Source organism: Phasianus colchicus, chromosome 3 (assembly GCF_987193195.1).
Source record: "Phasianus colchicus chromosome 3, bPhaCol1.hap1.1, whole genome shotgun sequence".
NCBI classification, from domain to species: Eukaryota; Metazoa; Chordata; class Aves; order Galliformes; family Phasianidae; genus Phasianus; species Phasianus colchicus.
The window spans coordinates 92,730,001-92,750,662 of NC_143438.1; the positions used below are offsets into that span (position 1 = coordinate 92,730,001).

The window sequence follows — 20,662 nt, forward strand, 5'->3', positions numbered from 1 at the left end:
ACACAATGATATAATCTTTTCAAATTATGAGAACAGTGTCTCCCTAATCTCATTGCTATTGGCCAAGCCAAATAATAGAAAAAAAAAAAGTGTAATTACAGTGGAATTACATTGCAATTAAAATATAATTACACTACGCTTTTTTTTCTGCTCAATCAATAATTATTTCTGTTGATATAATAAGAACATTAACAGCATGAATGAATTGTTTCTTAGCTCCTTTATATTCTCTTGCCTCCTTAATTGAATATATACCACTGCAATGTTATTTACAGTATTTATTCTCAGCAATACTCTGAACACATCAGTCACTTATTTTGCAAGACATGAGGATGTGTGCATATGTGTGCACGTATGTGTAAAATATTACTACATGTAGTATGTCCTATAATTATCAATTATATTATTATATTATCAGACAATTATATTGCAATAATAATATATATTGTAATGGAGTATAATTGTATTACATTTGTATTTGTGGTATTAAAGTGTGTCAGAGAACATACTTATCATAATTACACTGCAATTGCTCTTTAACAAGAGTGGAGTTACAGTCATCATATTATGAAATATGACAGTGTTATCATTATGCATTATTTGTATTAAAGTACAGCTTAGAGGGCTTTTTAATTGGGATCTACTTAAGAAGATAGTGGTCTTCCACTGGTAGGGAAGAGATCTAGAGAAAGCACTTATAAAGGATTCCAGCTCAACAATATTTTCAGCACATGGTTTGGCATCTGGATCTTTACTTTGAGGTCCAGCTTCTGTATTCCCATGAAATGTCCTCACTGAACAGTGCTATTAATGAAAACTTCTGCCAAAGGCATAAGGATAGTACTGAGTCACATATATGCCTATGGAATCTTGTCTGCTGGTGCAGGACAAAGTGAAGCATCAAGATCTTTGGATTACAGTGGTTTTTCTGAAACCTTGCCCTGCTGCTGATACTTTTTTTTTTCTTTCTGTGGACAGCCCCAGGAACCTAGAGTGGCTGATTCAGATTTGTACCTCAGCATAGATGTCTAATCTAAGGATAGTTCGAGCTAATGTTTTATAGGTATCTTCCAGATGGTCCTATAAGCATTTTCTTAAATAGGCATCAGATACAATGCACAGATTTTAGAAGACTTCTTTCTATATTCTAGCTTAACCTATAGGTTATACTGGCACCATCTATCTTCTCTTTCTGGACCCAAGATCTCTCTGAATTATAGAATCATAGAATGGCTTAGGTTGGAAGAGATCTTAAAGGTCATTTAGTTCCAACCTCCCTGCCATAGGCAGGGTTGCCAGGGGTCAGGCTGCCCAGGGCCCCATCCTACCTGGCCTTGAACACCTTCAGAGATGGGGCATCTACAACTTATTTGGCCAACCTGTTCAAGTGCCTTACCATCCTCTGAGTAAAAAAATTCTTCCTAACATTTAACCTAAATTTCTCCTCTTTTGGTTTAAAGCTATTTTCCCCTTGTCCTGTCAGTATCAGACCATGTAAAAAGTCAATCTCCCTCCTGCTTCTAACTCCCTTCTAGTACAGGAAGACAGCAATTAATTCTCCCCTTCTTGAGGAAGAGCCTTCTCTTCACCAAGAAAGACATCCCTGGGATTCTCCCCTGGGATATTCCTTAGCCTGGTAAAACTGTCCTGCAGTTGTAGTGAGGACCCTAAGTGAGGAGGTAGGAAGGCAAACACATCTGCTCCACCAACAACAGCACGTGGAAGGTGATCCCTGAAAGAGACAAGGTCACTTGCATGCTGCAAATTCACCTCCCAGAGTGCATGTCAAAGCCATCTGCCTTTTGTCAGATGTGACTATTAGACTTTCTCTCAGAGAGAGATGAGTTTGGAGATTTTGATGCTCCAAACAAAATTCCCTTCCAAGATCACAGAATTATAGAATATCTCAAGTTGGATGAAACCCATAGGGATCATCGAGTCCAACTCCTGGCTGCACATATGACCACCCAAAATTCAAATCCTATGTCTGAGACCAGGATATGTTTGGCAAAATCTGGTCACTGCTTAATGGAGCCAACATTCTTTGATCTATACAATTCTTCAGCTGCCTTAACAAACCAATGCCAAAGAGTCTGAGATTGAAGCAATCATTCCTGATCTCATTAGCAGTCAGGCTTGCAGATGTGTGGGCTTTACTCAGGACAAAATGTAGAGGTCTCTCGCTGAATTGACATTGTCACTGTAGTTTATTCTCCAAATTAAAATCTTAGCTTCTTGAGGGATGTGTGTACTGTTATGGCTTAATCTGCCAAAGGCAGAAACAAACAACCTGAACAAACATTTCCTTTCTGCAGTATTTATGATTCACCAAAACAATTGCTCTTGGCAATTGTGCAAAGCAGGAACTTCATTTCAGTAAAAATTAGTTGGACAAATATACTGCAATGTAGGCTTGGACAAGAATGTGTCTGAGTGTGTGGGCTTCTTATAGGATATTCAAGGAGCTCCAAGCAGAGGAGGATGAATCAGGATGAATGGGCAAGAGAAAAATCAAGAAGATGCAGAAAAGAGATCTTTACAGCTGCATGAAAACAATATATAGGCATTGAACACAGGAATAAAGAGATGGATTCCTGGCCCCGCTGACGTCAGTGAGGCTTCTTGGATTCAGTGAATAACTTTGGATTTATAATTAGTCAGATGGTTCTTCTTTCCTAAGAAAATAGCTGCTAACTATACAAGTAGGTTCCCACACTGCTGGAGTTCAGTCTCCACATCCAACCAAATATCACAGGCCTTTTCTTGAGACATTCTGGCCTCAACATATTAACTCTGGAGGTAATAAGTTGACTTTTAAGTTTTTTGTTATTTTTTAACCAGCTTGCTGATATTTTTGGAGTCTTCCTTTCCATCATGCTGTCTGTCCTTACCAGAGGGCTAGGACACTTCTCCCATTTGCTTTTCTGGACTCTCATTTTACCCTAATTCTTTCTGAATCTGAAAAATGAAGCATCATTCCTACTATGTTTTTTTTTTTAAATATATTTGATAGGATGTTTTTTGTTTTTTTTTAATATGAGTTTCAAATCAATCAGAATTCCTAAATCATAACTTTGAGAAGTGTTAATGTCGTTTTATATGAGCATTTGTCTCCTTGCCCATGCTGCCAACTGGAGGACAAAAATTTACTGTGGGACTGTGAGCAAAGACAACCAGTCATTCCAGTTTCCAGTTTCCATTGGGCTGAAGCTAGCTTTGTAACATTTTGATGGAAATTAAATTGATGCTTACTATCTTGCAACAACACATTTGGCCTCATGTTGTATTCCTGCTTTTCATTTTTTCTTAGTGGTATAAACTGTTGTTGCTGAGCTTGTTAGGGAGGTTACAATGATCTGTAGTTGGACCTCCAAATTCAGTGGCCATTCTCTTAAGCTGGACGTCCTAGGAAAAGTTCTCACAGAGCTGTATGCTGACAAAATTTCATAGATCATACATTTCCAATTAAGCTCACAAGGTTCATATAACTCCATTTTCTTGAAGAAACTTTGTTGTAAAATATGCTGTAAAATTTCCTGCTGGCTCGCACATTTATTACCTGAGTTACACAACAGGCTGCATGATTCCCAGAATGGCAAGGACTGTAGAACAATGCAACAGCATTAAATGTTTACCACAATCCATGTCCACTATTGCTATGCTTTCCCAGCAGCAGGTAAAATGGCAAGAGAACAAGAAAGAATTTCACCCAGTGCTGTTAGGAGTGAGTGGGTGGACAGGACCATTTTCACCAGGGTCCCTCTGACTAGCATGGACCTGAAACAGTGCAGTTTCTGCTCAAAATAGCATGCCACAGGCAGAGACATTTTGTTTTTCTTAAAAGCAAACAGAGTTGCTAAGAAACGAATATTGCAGAGACGGAAATCCACAAAAGGTTTGACAGTTGCTGAGTGGTGCATGTTAGATTGTCTTAGCAAACATGGCCACACAGATAGCAGAGAGGAGTCAGTTGATTCCCTATCTAGGTATGGTCCTTCCAGCAAGAAGGTCACCAGTCACTCCTCGCATCTTTTCCTCTGGCAGACAATTGACAAACTAGAGGTGTAAGAGGGGCATGGCTCAAAAAACCCAGAGGATTTGCTAAACTGGGAAAACTGAGTAGATAGAAGACTTTGAAGGATATGCTCTCCAGTATTCCTGTCTGTCTAAGGTGGGAGCAGTGGATAAGATTAATGAGTGCTTACAATTCTTTTTATCTTTGCTCCTGAAGGTTCTGATTTTGGAAACCCTTTCTTAGGAGGCATTCAAAGCCAGGCTGGATGTGGCTCTGGGCAGCCTGGTCTAGTGGTTGGTGACCCTGCCTATGGCAGGGGGGTTGAAACTAGATGATCATTGTGGTCCTTTTCAACCCAGGCCATTCTGTGTTTCTGTGATACTTTCTTGTTGGACCTCCAAGGACAAATAATGGATCTAGGAACGTGCCAAAGATGGCTATCCTTTATATGGCTGCATTTCAGTATGTATGTGAGTGCATGCATGGAGATTCTCTTGAAGGATAATAAGATAACAGTATGGATGGAAAATACTGCAGAAGAATGAGATGTTGAAGGGATAGTGCTCAATTTAGACCTTGAGAAAAGAAAGATGAGCACTACCTGGAATAGCTTAAGAGCCATCTCCACTCTCCAGTGCATTGTTATTGTTAGGTATGTTATTCAGGAGGACAGAATTGGAAAAAATATAATAATATTAAAATAGAAGATAAAAGCAAAGCAAACTAAGACTGAGCCAATCCGATTAATAAAGGATGCCAGGAGTTGGTGTTAATTTGCGTCTGATTTAAAGTGTCTGGTGGGTGGAGAGAGAACAGCCCACAAGAAGCAGCTGGGCTCCTTTTCCATCCCCCAGCCCTGCTGTTGGTGCAGCATGCTGGGGAAAAGAGGATCACACAATCATGCAATTCATCTCCTTGCTGTTGCACTTTCCAAAGGCAAAGGACAAGTGAAAGGGGGAGAAGGGAAGAGAAAAAGCTGCAGTCCAGTTCTCATGAAAAATATCAACATCAAACATTATGCTTCCGCTTGCCTAGCCAGGGTCAACCCATCCTACTGTTGCTTACCAGCCCTATGTGAAATTCTATGACAAAAAGGAGGAGCTGAATTGATGCTTTCCCATGTTGTGTCGCTGGGGTCAGGTTGAGTGATGAAGAGAACGTTCTAATCAGCCAGGATGGGCTGGCAGTGTTCACTGTCCCTCCATGAGGAGACAAAGTTCCCAATTTATTTTCATATTTGGATGAGGCAGAGACAAACACCCTCGTTGACTTCCAGCGTTTGGAGAGGGAGTGAGGGAGAAGAGGTTGGTAAGCTTCATATTAGTGTACCTGATTCATCTCTTGGGCTCCTAACAAGGGACTTTTCAAAATCAGTGCAGTGAAATCGTATCTCCAGAAGAAGAGCTGGCCAAAAGGAGCTTATGGCTTTTTGAAAGACCTGATGAAGGGTGGAAATCATGATCCATGGGTTGCTGGCATGGTGCAAAGTCCAGGAAAAAATCTGTCTTGCTTGGAAGCCATGTGAAGATCACAGAATCACAGAATCATTTGAGTTGGAAGAGACCACTAAAGGTCATCTAGTCCAAGTCCCCTGCAATGAACAGAGACACCTACAGCTAGATCAGATTGCTCAGAGCCCTGTCCAGCCTGACCTTGAATGTCTCCAGGGATGGGACGTCCACCGCATCTCTGGGCAACCTGTGCCAAGGACTTCGTTCAGACCACAGGTGAAGGTGGCTGGCTTACCATAGTGCTGCTCTCCACCACAGATCAATCCAAACCAACAACAGTGATACCTGGATTTGCTCTCCACAGAGAGATCTCTACCACCCTCTGCTCTTCTAGCGAAACAAGAGGACAAACTTTTTGCCATTCATGTCACAGAACAGAACCATAGAATCATTAAGGTTAGAAAAGACCTCTAAGATCAATTAGTCCAACCAGCAACCCATCAATACCATGTTCACTAAACCAAGTCCTTCAGTGCCACATCTCCACAGTTCCTGAACACCTCCAGGGACAGTGACTCCACCACTTCTCTGATCATCCTGTTCCAATGCACCACCACTCTTTCTCAGAAGGAATTTTTCCATGTCGATTCACTCCCTCCCTCTGAGGTTATGCCTCTCCTTGTTAATAAGTAAGGGATTAAGTGCAAGCACAAATGAAGTCCCGTGGTTGTCTGGACCATTTAATTTATTGCATGCTCCCTGGTGCAATTTTGGCTCAAGACGGTGCCAGGACACAGTCTGGAAGATGGCTGAGCCAAGGGACTGTCTCCTGCAGGCCTGTGGGATGAAGCCAGCCTGTTTTGCAGAGGAGAGCTGAGGTGTGTGGCTCCAAGCTGTGCCATGTTTGGCTCCAGAGCCGGAGAACAGTCCCTGCTCTCTGTTTAGTTCGGTAGCGTAGACGTAGCCCGTGGAGACAGACAGCAAAAGGGCAAATTAGCATTTAGTTGACATGTGAATTCCTGTTCTTTAGGAACAAAAGAAGGGCCATCTGCTCATTGTGTCTCGCACGAGGTGGGGGCTTTCACTCACCACCAACCCGATCTGGATTTCAGCCCATCACAGAATGCTGAGATACGGCATACCTTCTTGGTAGTGTCACGGAGACTGAAGATGTCCACCTTGCCCCACTTGCCAACCTACTTTTGAAGCAAAAAAAGGCAGAGATCCACACCTCCTGGCACATTCCTGGAAGGACTGCTTTTCTTTTCTGCAGTTCCTAGCTTACTGAGGCTGATTCCTGGTCTGCACACATGGGTTTGTCATTGCAGGGCTGCCAGGGAACACCTGGCTCGTTGCATGCTGAGGTTTCTCTAAACAGGTGCAGGGCTGGAAGCAGGAGGAACAGTCTCAAAATCTCTGGGGGAAACTAGAAGCAGAAGAAATGCCTGAATGTGGCTTTGCTGTTGAGGTCTGTTTTAACAGTGTCTTGGGTAGAAAACTATATCTAAGCCCTGTCAGTTTGCAGTAAACCACCAACTCCCCTCCAGCTCCTCACTCCAGCACTATCTGCCTGTGTCCCCGACCAGGGAGGAAAACCCATACAAAATGAATGAGCACATGAAAATCACAGGCTCTGCTGTCATCTGTGATGAAACACCACCTGAGCCCTTCTCAAAATGAATATAAACCATCCTCCTCCAATCCTTCATCTTCATCAAGGTGGCACGCAGACAGCTAACACCAGCCCCAAACCAGCACAAATCACTCCGTAATATCCTCCAGCATCTCCTGTGATTAAACAAAACTCGAATTTATTGGGAAGTGCCTCCCAATATCTGCTGTACTTGCCCCTCACCACGAAGCAATCCTTCCTCTCATCTCACTTTGCTAAAGGGCTCCTGGAGAGAAAGACTAAAAATGGGAAAAACATACATCTGGTTCATTTATGTAAATCCTGTGCTGCTTGTGAGGCTGATAGATGAGATGCAAGGAATACTCTGGTAACTGTGCTATGATTGCATCCCTTTGCCTGTCTCTGTGCATACGAGCTTCTTAGGATTTGTGGTAGTGGATCTTAAAAGGCTCAATAGTTAGCTCAAGCATGGCTATGGGTATTATGCTCCAGAGGGGTTTCATGGAATCATGGTTTATGCTGAGTTGGAAGGTACCCACAAGCATCATTGAGTCCAGATCCTGGCTCCACAAAGGACCACCCAGAATTCAAACAGTTTTCTGAGAGCATTGTCCTTGAACTATGGCAGCTTGGGACTGTGACCTGGGGAGCCTGTTTCATGCTCACCAGCATCTGGTGAAGAACCTTTTCGTAATACTTAACCTGACCCTCCCCTGATGCAGCTCCATGTTATTTCCTTGGGTTTGGATCATGGCAGAATGCCCTCCCAACCATCTCTCTCCCAAGCAGTGCAATGGCACAATGCAGGGCATAGCATAGGGCCAGGGATTGGACAGGCAACACGGATGAAGTCAATTCGAGTGTTTTCTTCCTCAGTGGGACTTGTGACACTCCATTTGGTATTAAGCTCTGGCCAGTATTTATTTAGTAGAGAAGACATACACCTTGTGGTTGCTAATAACCCTGCACCTCCCTATCATAAAAACAAGAATGGATATTTTGGGAAGGTGGAAAGGCCCATACAATTCTATCTGGATGCACAAGATAAGACTGAAGGAGGCTTTTCCCCCAGCTTTACCTTCTCAACTGCTAGGAAGAAGAACAGACACTTCTGGGACTGTTAGTTGCATTCAGACCATCATGTCTAACAGTGACTGATGGACTTGTCCTCCACAAATTCTCTAATCCGTTTTGGCACTCTTTTATACCTTTAGCCTCCACAGCATCCTGTGGCAATGAGTTCCCCAATTGAATTACAAGCTGTGTGAAAAAGTACTTCCTTTTGTTTGTGTTCAGTCTTTGGGGTCAGTAAGGATGGCTTTTCTGCGTCACGAGGCTTAATGCACTCCTGCTCCCCCTGTCCCTTGGGGACCCTGAAGAGAAGTTGCTCTAGAAATGCACATATTTATCATTATTTTCTTTTATAAGTTCAAGTTGCAAACTCCAACTGCTTCAAGGTCATAGCTGGATCCAAAACTTCTGAGACATCAGGTACATTCCTGATTCTTTCCACGTTAAGGGGCTGTGAACAACTGGGAAGAAATATCCCACACTCACCTTCTCTGGGTTGGACAATTCTACATTATTTATAACTTTGGGACATTCCTGTTCTCCCTCTCTAGAATCTTACCAGAGGACTTTAGAACCCCTTCTTTCGGACAATATAGGATAAACTGAAATCATTTGTATGTAGAACCATTTAAAGTTCTCTGCTAAATATAAGACGGGGGAAGGTGAGGCAAGGGACAGATATGACTTTAGTTTCCTCAAATAATCAGTATTTTTGGTGGTATGCTCTGACACGTGCCTAGGCCCCATATTCTTCCTGCTGAAACATGCAGGAAAACTGCAAATCTGAGCAACACCATCTCATGGTATTTCTGCTTGCACTTTAAATAGACATCCTCAATGGGCATAGGAAACTGAATGCCTAAAATTATGAGCTGAATTCCTGGTGTCAGAAGGGAAAACATTCTCAGTCCACTTTTAACCGCTGAGACTGCAGCATTCAAAAAGCTGAGCATGGTGTACAGGCATAATTACTGTAGAAAATTGAGTCCTTATGTAGACTTTCCTTCTCTATCCAGATGCTGCCTGGAGAATCTATCACCATCATTGGGGTAGTGTCAACATTGCTAGATGGGGAAACTGAGGCATGGACATGGAGAGAGAGAACAATGCCCTAGAAGTTAGCAGGAGAGCTCATTTAAAATGGTGTATTATGGGCTGGGATCTTCCAACCCAAGCCATTCTATGATTCTATGATTCCTGTCCTTTCTTCAAGCTGCTACGGAGTAGGTGATGATCACACAAACCAGTGGGTTTTCAGTCCAGAGAAGTCCATAGGCCAAACAGGAACTGAGCTCTAGGTGGTCTGTCCAAGGCAATAGTTTTTTCTTTACCCTGCTTTTTTTTAAGTGTGAATCTTTGGCTGTCTCTGCACCTAACACCACAAGACAACAAGCAGTGGCCCATGGTCACTTGCACATCTCAAGACAGTCCCTGGCATGGTTTAGACCCCAGCCAACAAGTACCACCCCAACAGGCACAGCTCAGGAGACAGCATTAGGCACTGTGGCAAAGCTGCTCTGCTTTAGGAGGTAGTTTAGCTATAGGGACACGAGTTTCATCCTGCACATCCAGACCCCTCTAACCAGTCCCAAACCCCGGGGGCTCCCATTTAGCTCCCCAGCTAATGACAATGCTTTTATCCTCCTGCTGGCTTTCCAATCAATCATATTGCAGTTCCCAGCACAAATGAATGGAGGGGGAAATGGTGTGGCTCCTGCCTGCTTTCTGCCACTCAAGATGATGACCTTGCCCTCAGATGACCTCTTGTGTAACTTTCATACTGAGAAACGGAGGGAAAAAATGCCTCAAAGGGCTGGTTGTGAAGTATTTATGGGAAGAAATAAGGCAGGAGGAGATTTATAGAATTTGTGAGAATAATCTTGGGGGTGTCTAGCAGTATGCTACTGTATGGGAGATACCACTGATGGTGATGAAGAGAAGCTGGGGAAGACAAGGAGTGAGAGTGATGCTGGCATGGAGGAACTGCACATCTCATTGGGATCAGGAGAGCTGTGCTTTCCTTGGGAGTGAGGAAATGTCCAGGAGCTGTGTAGCACAGCCACTATTCTAAATCTACTGTGTCTTAGCACAGGGTATAATCCTGCTCTTCTAATGGAAAATTAGATATGTTGTTCTGATGATCTGCAACAGATACCTCCTGTCAAGAACCCCATAGACTCCTTGACCTTGCTATGCATTGGCATCCAACCCATCCCTACACCATGGGATCTTTGGGAAATTCCAAGTCTTGATTTATATTCCCATCAGGCTATGCCAATAATATTACACTCTATTTGAGGAATGCTGAGGACAAACAGCTGCAGCTCCAGCTGAGGTGATGTTTAAAAGATGCCAAATGCACACACGACAGCTGTCTGAGGCTGCGTTGGACCAACAGAAGGTGCTGCAGAGCCTTGGGCTCTATTCCCTTGGGCAGCCACATCTGGAAGCAGATGGAGAACATCTGTCCCTCTTTGTCTGCCAGTTTTTCACTACAGAAATGTGTTTCAGGGTCTGAGATTTTAGGGTCCTATCTTGTTGCTCAGGTGTCTCTTGATCCCATTCACTGAAAAAGAAAAACAAAGAAGCAGAGCTAGGAGCTGGGCCTGATTCTTTTTCATCTCTGCGTGAGAGTTTTAACCATTGATCCTTCTTTAGTTAGCGTGCTCTGAAGAAGGCAGTTCTATTTTCAGGGTTGTTAATACAATACCAGGATGTCCCCACAAGCAATTCCCGATTATGGCATCAAACATTTTCCACCCTACTCACACTGTTCCTGCAGGCTGTCCCACATCTCCTGGAGTCTACTTCCAAAGTGTGCAACTTTCCAAGAGGATATGGGGGTAACTGGGATGAAGGATGCACAAGCATGATTTATTAGTAGAGCTGGGAGATGAGAATCTACACTCAGGAGACTGGGATGGATAGAGGCAGAGGGCACTATGTTGGTCTCTGCAGTGGCATAGCAAATGTACTAGGTCATTAGAGATCTCTGCAGAAGTACAAAACAGCAGCAGAGAAACAGGGCTGGATTTCTGTTGATCTGACCCTTGCCTGCTTCCCAGAAGGGTTTTGTCCATGTCTAGCTCTCAGGATTTGGGTCAGATCCTGACCCATGAAGCTGCAGAAGTTCCTTCCACAAGGGAATTGTGTTGGTTTAGCATCCTTTTCATGATGTGTCCCCGAAATGCCTCTGGAGGGGCAGATTGAGATATAAGGGATTTCTCTGAAATGCCCACCAAACCATCTTTTTCCCTTCTTTAGGTGCTGCTTTCTGCTTTGCCAAAAAGTCTTCATAGGTAAACTCTTTTTGGAAAAGGTGAGAGTAAAGGAACTCCTTGTCCAAGACAGAAGAAAAGGAAAACAGATCATTAATAATAAGCAAGAAGTATGATTCTAAGCACTAGAAGAGAGGATGCTCCATGCCCCATCCCTCTCTAGGTGCTGGGAAGAGCAGTTGGGGCTGAGCCCTCCTTGACTTCTCCGTGCACTGTCAGGGTGACAGATGCTGCATTATTTCTCCAGGCACTTCCACCGTGCTTTGCTCATTTGCCTTGGTAGCAAGAAGAAAAATTCCAAGTGGTTGCAGCATTTTTTTTTTTTTCTTCTTCTGTTAGCAGTGAGTAAGGACAGAGCGTATTCATATCCCATGTTTTCTCACAGTAACAAGGGACTGAGCTTTGCAGGGCCAGCCAGCTTTCTGCCTCTGGCAAAAGGGATATTTTGTTTGATATCGAGGGATTTTTTTTTATGGGAAGCCCCAGGAACGGAGGATTAGCTTGATGACAGTAGCTTTCACCCTGCTGGGATGTCAGCATTGTGTAGCAAGGTCAGGAGAGAGAAAAACAGAGGGAGGCAAATCTTGGACGAGAGCACATATGAGCACATGGGCAGAGAGACAGTAGTTGGGATATGGCTGATCAGGGTGTTTGGAGAGGTTCTATGGGCAGTGGTGGAGAAGAATGCCTTCTCTGCAGTCACTGTTTTGCTATTTTTCCCATTTTTTATTTTATTTTATTTTTTTACATGGAGAGTGAGTGTGTGTGTGTGTGTGTTATTTGTGTGCATGTCTAACAGTGCCCTCCATTGGCCAAACCCAGACTACTGCACTGAAAGTCCCCTGTCACCAGCAACACTGAGAAAGGTAGCTGTTACCCCACTGGGCAACTCACAGAGCCTGAAAGCACTTCAGATTTCATTTGCTTGATAGTCTTCTCCTGCCTGCGCAGAGCTGAGATCACTGTGCTGGGGCACAGCTGAAAAGCTGGGCATGGCAACGTGAAGATCTTTATCTGTGATGTCATAGAATCACCATAGAATCATAGAATGGCCTGGGTTGAAAAGGACCTCAAAGATCATCCAGTTTCAACCCCCCTGCTATGTTCAGGGTTGCCAGCCACCAGACCAAGCTGCCCAAAGCCACATCCAGCCTGGCCTTGAATGCTTCCAGGGATGGGGTATCCACAGCTTCCTTGGACAACCTGGTCTTGATGGGATGGAGTGAATTGTTATAAGGACTATGCAGGATGGCAAGAAAAGGAGGTGTAAGCAGAATCAGGGCAAGTCCCAGTGCCTTCCTGCTCACACTCATCCCATACAGTAACGGGATCACAGAATGGCTGAGGTTGGAATCTCTGGGTCTATGGGGTCCAACCCCTGTTCAAACAGGGATACCTTCAGCCCAGGACCATGTCCAGATGGCTTTTGAAGATCCACAGCCTCTCTGGGTGATCTCTCCAGGCCAGATATGGCACACAGATGTGTGCAGAAAGAAAGGGATGTGAGAGTGGAGGGAATCTGCAGCCTTAGCTCCAGATTCACCATTGCTGTGGGAATCTGAGGGGCACCACCAAAACAGCTCATCGAGACTGGCAAAAAATTTCCAGTGACCAGTGAAGATCCCTTGAGCAGCCCAGGTCCTATGTAAAATACTGTCTTTGCCTGGGTTTGTTTAAGTTTCAAAAACCTATGTGGTGCTGTATTTCTGACTGTGCTTGGTTCAGTGTGTGCCAAGGTAGGGTGGTGAATGCTCAGCAAGAGGAAGTACAAAAAGACTACTCTGGTTGCTGGCTATGATGTGAAGGTGCATGGACCATTTTGAACCCTTCATTTGACCATCTCTAATACATACACAATGAAATCAAGAAGGCAGGGTCTTTGGGACCTCCTTCTATGGCTGTTTGGAATGAAAAGTTGTCTTTCACGTATTTTTGCCCTTTGGTTTGTCCTTGTGAAATACAGGCAAGGGATGGTCCATGATATTTCACAGTAACCTGCTGTCCTCAAGCCTTTCTCCCGCAAAGTCTCTGCCAGACTCTTCTCTCACTGGAATATGGTTGACATGTTGTACAGGCTGGAGCTAAGGAATGGGACAAGGCATGGATCTCTCTCTAAGAGAGATCCAAGCTAATTAAATACTACCTGTGTCAACTACCATGGGATTATAGGCCAGTTGACCAATGTGCCATTGACCTGTGATCTTCAGCAGTTGGGATAACCTGTCTTTCATGCTATTCAAATCAACTCCTCAGATGGAGACTACAGACACTTTTGTACGTCCCTGCTGGGATTTTTCACGATTAAAGCATAGAAGATTGATCTCTTTGCTAAAATGCAGCATCCAAACCACTGCCTATCACTTATTCCCCATGTGTATTGAGCCAGAGATATGGGCATGGAGGGGAAGGGTTGCTTACTCACTTCTTCTGCTTTAAGAAAAGATCCCTACTTCAGTAAGAGTCAACTGATGGAGAAAAAATATGTTTATGTTCCTTATGGTGAAATCTTCCAGATGGGGCTGTATTCAGGGGAAATAAATTCTGAGGCCTAACAACCGTAACACAGTGTCCCATTAACGGGTCTGTTTAGTTAAAGTTTGTTGACTTTTACAGTATTTTTCCCAAAAAGGGGCAAGAGGAGGGTGCATTTTATGCTTTCTGTGTCTTCACTAACAGAGTTGTGGCTGGCATAAGAAAAATTGAGTTAATGGAAGGCAGGATGAATCCCACATGCTGAAGTCACCATCAGGGACTGGATTTTGGCACAAGCCATCAGCACTCAGCCCTGTCTTATCATCTTGTTGCTATGGAGGCACATACTGGCTCCTGCAGGTTTCTTCATGAGCTGGACCAGAGGTTAGAACGATTCTGGCTGGCTCATGGGTGTGAAGGTCAGATAGACTTAAGCTATGCACCCACTACCAAACAGCATTAAATGCTCAGGAATTGCCCTAAAGCAAAGGAGCAAAGAAGAAAAGGGTCCCCTCATCTTTGTTACTTTTCACTAGGCAAGCATGCTTTGCTCACCAAAGCTGATATTTAAGGCATCCACAGTCATCTGCAGGCAACCCCTCCTGCTAATCATGATGACCTTTCTGGAAATTTATAGGATGTTTGCTTGATGCCTGTGGTTTTCCTTGCAACCATGAGCTACTTTGCACATCCACCGAGCTGCTGTTCCTGAAATCCAGCCCCCAAGGCTGGCACGGGTAGATGTGCACTGCAGACTTCTGCAGGCTGCAAAGCACTGATGGGAGCAAGGATGTGACTTCTTAAAAATTTAAGTGCAAACGCATTTGAACTCCACGTTGATTAGTGTCAGGTCTAAAAGACACTCAGGAATCTGCTGGCAGAGGCTGCAGTGATTTGAAGCTCAGCTGAAGCCCTTTTTGCAAAGAGTGGAACTGACTTTACAGTTATCTAACCCTTTCCTCTCCAGGAAAAAAAAAAAAAAAAAAAAAAGCTTTTACAGAAGAGAATCAATGCAGAGATAAAACTTTGGTATATATAATCAGGGAACCCAGGAACAAGGTGGGAGAGGGTAGGGCTGTGGGTGGCGATGTGGACATGTTGGGGATGTAAAGAGGATCAGAACTGCTGGCTATGATGGGAGATGGTATATATCTGCATGCCCCCTTGTACACAATGCCCTTTTTCACATCCTGAGCACATCTTTCACCCTAATTCTTTCCTGACCGTACCAGTTTGGTCTTTGATCAATAAGATGGACATCTCAGAGGGCCTGAGTTATTTTTGGGTTGCATCCCAATGTTAGTTGCTGAGAAGCTGGGTTGTTTACACTTATGTAGAGGACCTGAGTGCTTGCCTTGTGGGTTTGTTTTAAGACCATCGAAACAGGCTGAGTTTAGTAGAGGAAACCTTCACACAGGGGTGGGTGCAAGCCAGGGTGACTGCCTTTTATGTAAAGAGCTGAAATCCATCTCCAAACCCCTTCATCTCTCCTATGCTGAGTGCATGGCTCCCAGTCCTCACCTCCTTTCTTTGGGGAGAGGGTTAGAAACCACTGCAAAGGCTTTTCTCAGCTCAGCACAGGCAATGCATAGGCAGAGGGAACTAGAAAAGGGGAGAACTAGAAAAGTTGTGTTGTCCTCCCCTATGGGTCACACTGTCCTGACATGGAGACACATCAGGCTGGGACATCTAACAGATGGGGACATCTCCAAACCTCATGGTGGCATGGGGCTGAATCTCCACCAGCACTGGGATAGGGGATGCTGCCTGGATTGTCGACCTTGCAAAGGGTTAATAAAAAAATCAAGAACAAATCCCAAATCTCTTCTTTTTCTCTCCCCTCCTCCTTTCCTTCCTTCCCTTTTTTTCTTTTTTTTCTTTTTTTTCCAGGTGTTGTTGATGGCCACAGGAGGGAGCTCAAATCCAGACATGGGAGGATTGGCTTGATTTCTGATCCAGAGCCACTTAAAACTCTCACTTTTCCTCTAAGCTGGTCCCTGTTATGTCCAGGATCTGGCACCTGCTTGACATTTACTTTGAGTTCCAGAGGACCAGAGACCTAGGATGAGGAGCATTGGATCTGCCCTGAACCTGCTTTTGGTATCGCCACTCTACTTTGTGTGGACCGTGGTCGCTCTGGACCTGGCACAAACTCCCTGCACCACTTTGGTCCAGGGGAAATTCTTTGGATATTTCTCCTCCTTTGCCGTCTTCCCATTGAACTCCTCACTCTGCTCTTGGATTATCCAGAACCCTGACCCTCGGAGATACACCTTGTACATGAAGATCCTCAAACCTACCGGCATATGTGACCACCAGCACATCCGCACCTACCAATTTGACTCCTTCCTGGAATCCACCCGTACCTACCTGGGCATGGAGAGCTTTGACGATGTGTTGAAGCTCTGTGATGGGTCCACCCGCTATGCTTTTCTCCAGTCTAACAAACAGTTCCTCCAGATGAAACAGACTGCGCCTCCAGGAGTAGAGAACGGACCGGTGCGGTGGAAACCCATCAAGGCTCAGGAGAGAGACTTCTCGGTGGAATACCTCGTGGTGGGCAACAGGAATCCTAGCAAAGCTGCATGCCAGATGCTCTGCAAGTGGCTGGATGCGTGCTTGGCCATCAGCAGCAGCTCCCACCCATGTGGCATTATGCAGACTCCGTGCTCTTGCTCAGGAGGGGAGGTCCTAGATCAAGCCAGCGAGATCCTGGGGTTCCCAAAGAAGAAGGAAGATTGTTATAAGGATGGGATTTACTTAGAGAATTGCCTGAGCAGCCCCAAGGACAGCAGTGGAGTGGAGTTCCTGGGTGAGTGAAGGGCAGATGGGGGTGGTTGGGGAGGATAGGTTGGTTGGGTTCTCCCTTCTGTATCTCACACTGTTTCTACCATGTGTCTATTTGGTCCTGTAGATACCTGGTATGGAAAACTCCTTTGCTAGTTTCTAGGAAGATCTAGCAGATCATAAGGTGGCTCTTCATGAGCAGTTAACCCTAAATGTGCCCCAGATAATTCCATTCCTTCTCAGGGCTCATTCCTCGAGAGAAGTGTTTTACTTCTGCATCCTCAGAGTGGAGAAGGATAAATGTAATCTGAGGCCAAGCAGATCCCCAGTGCAGTTAGAAATGTCCTAGAAGAGGCAGAATCCGAGTGACCTTCCAAGGTGGACAACACGCAGCAGCCCTGTGGACCATTTAAATTCATGGAGAAAACCTGATTTCCAAGTTAGGTTTGGGTGAGTGGCAGCAGCAGGCATGCTTGTTTTGTTCTCAGATTCACAGCTTTATTTTCCTCCTGGAGGTTTTCAACAAGAAAGCTCAACCACACTGCTTGCATGGGGCCATTCAGTGCCTTTGCTTGGGTCCATTCCTCAGGTATTTTGTCAGTATTTTGTTTTCCTTGTGATGTTGAGTATGACAGAGACCGTGAAAAGGATTGGGAAGGGACATGAGAAAGGGTTGAGAATATGGATGAGGTGCTCCTGAGATTTGATATTGGTGTGTTGCTGCTGCTGAGACATTTGGCAGTGTTCAGAGCAGGGAAATGCTCCTCGCTGTGATTTCCATGGGTGGTAAGTGCCATGCAAAGCAGAAGGGAACTGGATGGTCATAAAGCAGAGCTGCTATTTTGGTGCCTGTGTCATATCCGCTCTGCTGTGTTTCTTCTCCGCTCCCATCCCACCTGCCAGCAGGCAGCTTATGTAAAGCAGGGGCATGATGCTAAAAGGGAGTATGGACAGCAGGGAGGGCAGTTTCCAATTCTTCGAAGTTCAGATCTGCACCTCAACAACACCTCAGGGTTTTTACCTCCTTCACGTCTCAGAACAGAATGTCCTCTGCCACCTTCAGAAAGCTGGCATCCAGATGGGTCAGGGCTTTGCAGGTCCTGCCTGGATTTTGCAGTCATCCCTAATTGGGAGAATTTCTGTGCAGTTCTGCAGGTGGAAAGAGGCTAAATTTACTTGCAGTAGGCAGGGGGTTATCAGGCATGGGTCCAAGCTTTGCGGTGTGATTTTCCTGCAGATCGCAGCCCAGAGTTAGCTGAGAGATTAGGATATGATCAGGTATTAGTGCTTCCGTCAGTGTATTTTGAGGAGATTTTGTTTCTCACTGCTCTGCGAATCGATACGTGGAGGCACACAGCCGAGCCATAAATCCCACAAATGAGTTCTTCAGCTGTGCCTCTCACTCTGGCTATGAGCACACCGCAGTATTCACTCCCTGAATCTCAGATTTCTTTGCAATGCCCTTTTCTCCTGTGTGAACAGCTTGCGAGGAGTACCACCACGTTGGCTGCCTCCTCGGAGTGATGTGAGCTCCATTAAGTCACACATCAGCCTTCGCATGTGCCAATTGGGTGTTTTTTTTTGCATTCAACCCAAGCAGCGCGACCTTTTCCATTGCAACCAAAGGTGAAATTTGAAAAAAGATTTTCAGAAAATCCCAAAGCAGTCAAGCTTAATATTGGCTTTTCTAAAGATCTCTCCTAGTCCAGCTTGAGTGCTCGAATGTCCCTAGAAAATAAATATGAAAGAGGCTCAAAGGTGGATATATCCAAATCCTTTTTGTGCGCTGAATATTTGTAGAGAGCATAGATAATTTTTTATTTTTTATTTTTTTTTTTAATTTTTTTGCTGTCTGCTCACAGCTGCTCCATACTGAAGGCACAGAATTAGCATCATCGCTGGTGGGATGTCATCTACATGGAAACGAAGCTTGCAGGGCGCCTGGCCTCTCTGTGTGCTGCTCTGTCTGTCACTGTGTCTGGTTTGATTTTTGCAAAGGCTTGATCAGGAGGATGGAGGCGAGATCCAATTTGGACAGAGAGCCAGCGATCTCTTGAGCAGCATTTTGTGGGTGGAATATTTTGACAGGGTTCCTGGTTTCTGAGTACTGCTGCTGATTATTGCTGTTATTGTTGTCCTGATTGTATTTACAACATTCTTTTTCTTTTTTTTTTTTTTAAACAACATTTTTTTGCTGCTGTTTCCTGAGTCATTTGTTGTTTTGGAACCTGTCTTGACACTTTTGTCTTAGAACAAGGGTGTATGTCTGTACTGCACTACCCTTGTCTGATGATTTTCAAAGCATGTATGGAATTGTCAAATACCCAAACACCATAAAACATGGAGCCTATTTTTCCCCAGTGTGCCTATTCTGTACCTGGGATATTTCCAGCAAATGGGTGCAAATTTACAAAAGATACAATAAGACACTGTCTTGGAAGCAACTGCATTTTGGCTCACAGAGTATTTGGGATGAGATTCCTTTCGAAAATGCATATTCCTCATCCTGGGACATCTGTATAACAAAGAACAGAGAATACAGGCTGTGTGTTGGACTAGGAGATTCTCAAGAGCAGTTCAAGAATAGATCAATTAGGCTGGACATTGGCTTTGGTGGCTAAAGAGCAGAGCTGGGAGATGCAATTTCTGCTATTGAACAAGTCACAGATCTTCTAACCGTGGATAGGGAGTGAGCATTGAGTTTATGGCTGACCTTGGCCATTGCATTTATAGGTAGGTTTCTCTGAAAGCAGTGCCTGCTATTTATGCAACCTACTACAAATAGCACAACAATACTCTTTGATAGAGCAAACTGTCAGCTACGAACATCATTTTTTTTAACACAGGCAGCACCATTAGTTTTGCGTTTTCATAAGTGATGAACAAGAGCCTATATGATGCACTTGTAAGAATTCATACCAGCAGAGGTGACCCAGTGTCTCTGTCGCCATTTCTGAAATGCACCACCCACCACCTCACTGTGCTGATACCCAGTGTTTGGTTTCCATAAATGTTCAGCAACCATTCTCGAATGTCAATAAGTGCCATTTTTTCCTTGCAGAGGAATTCAATTTTGCTTCATATGCATTTCCATGCCAGAATACTGATGGGAAGGTTCAACCCTCTACTGCCATACCATCAGCATCCACCTCTGTTGTCACAGTAAAATGGGAGGCATTATTTTTGGGGAAGCCCTCGTACTTGGCACGGTTACATAGAAATGCTTGTGGACAATTATTGCCCATGTAATTAAATGAAGAAAAGATCTTTGGGCAGCATCAACTCTCTTAGTTGATTCAGGCAGCGTAGGTATAACACAGAGATTGTTTGTGGGTCTTAGTGTTTAGAGGTAAAATCTTCTTTGGAAAAGAAAGTTGGCATTACTAGGAGTCATTCACGTGCAGGTTAGAGATAGAGGCCCTCTGAGTCTGCAGATGGGCAAGTTTCCTGAAACACAGGACTAGAAGATCTGGAAATCCTGGTGGCCCTTCCAGGTGTGAACTGGTTTCACTGCAAAAAGGGCTGGAGCTTTAAATGGGACAATGATGTGACACTGTAATGAGAGAAGGTTAAATGTGTGCTTAAGCGCTGTGCTGAGTTAGGTACTTAATGGATGTCTAATTAGTCCTGTCTCATTGTAATCTGTTCCTGGAAGACCACTGCAATGCTGTCACATTGTGATAACCCAGAGAGATAACCATCAAGTGCTGGTCCTGCTGCTTTGCACATCCCCACCTCTCAGAGGGATTGATGATGCGGACTGCAGAACAAAGTTAATCGTGTGCAATGGTAAAATAGAAGGCTCCAGGGCTGGAGGGATTTTTATGATGAACAAAGCTGATCAGTTCCATGTCTTAGTCAGAGAATTTTGCCAATTCATTCCAGCAGAGAACTTGAAACTGAGATTGAAATGGACCTGTTCAGTTCTCAAAAATAACAACCAACCAACCAAAAG

The 20,662-nt window shown here is 44.4% G+C and overlaps 1 protein-coding gene across 13 annotated transcripts in view; it reads left to right on the forward strand.

Annotated features, from left to right (window-relative positions):
- ADGRB1 (adhesion G protein-coupled receptor B1) overlaps window positions 1–20,662 on the forward strand; it is a 275,593-nt gene that overhangs the window by 60,738 nt on the left and 194,193 nt on the right. For all 13 annotated transcript variants that reach the window (XM_090138075.1, XM_090138083.1, XM_090138073.1 and 10 more), the window contains exon 2: window positions 15,811–16,732. In XM_090138075.1, coding sequence (XP_089994201.1) covers window positions 15,985–16,732 — 748 coding nt within the window. In that variant the 5' untranslated portion in view covers window positions 15,811–15,984. The remainder of the gene's footprint in view (window positions 1–15,810; window positions 16,733–20,662) is intronic.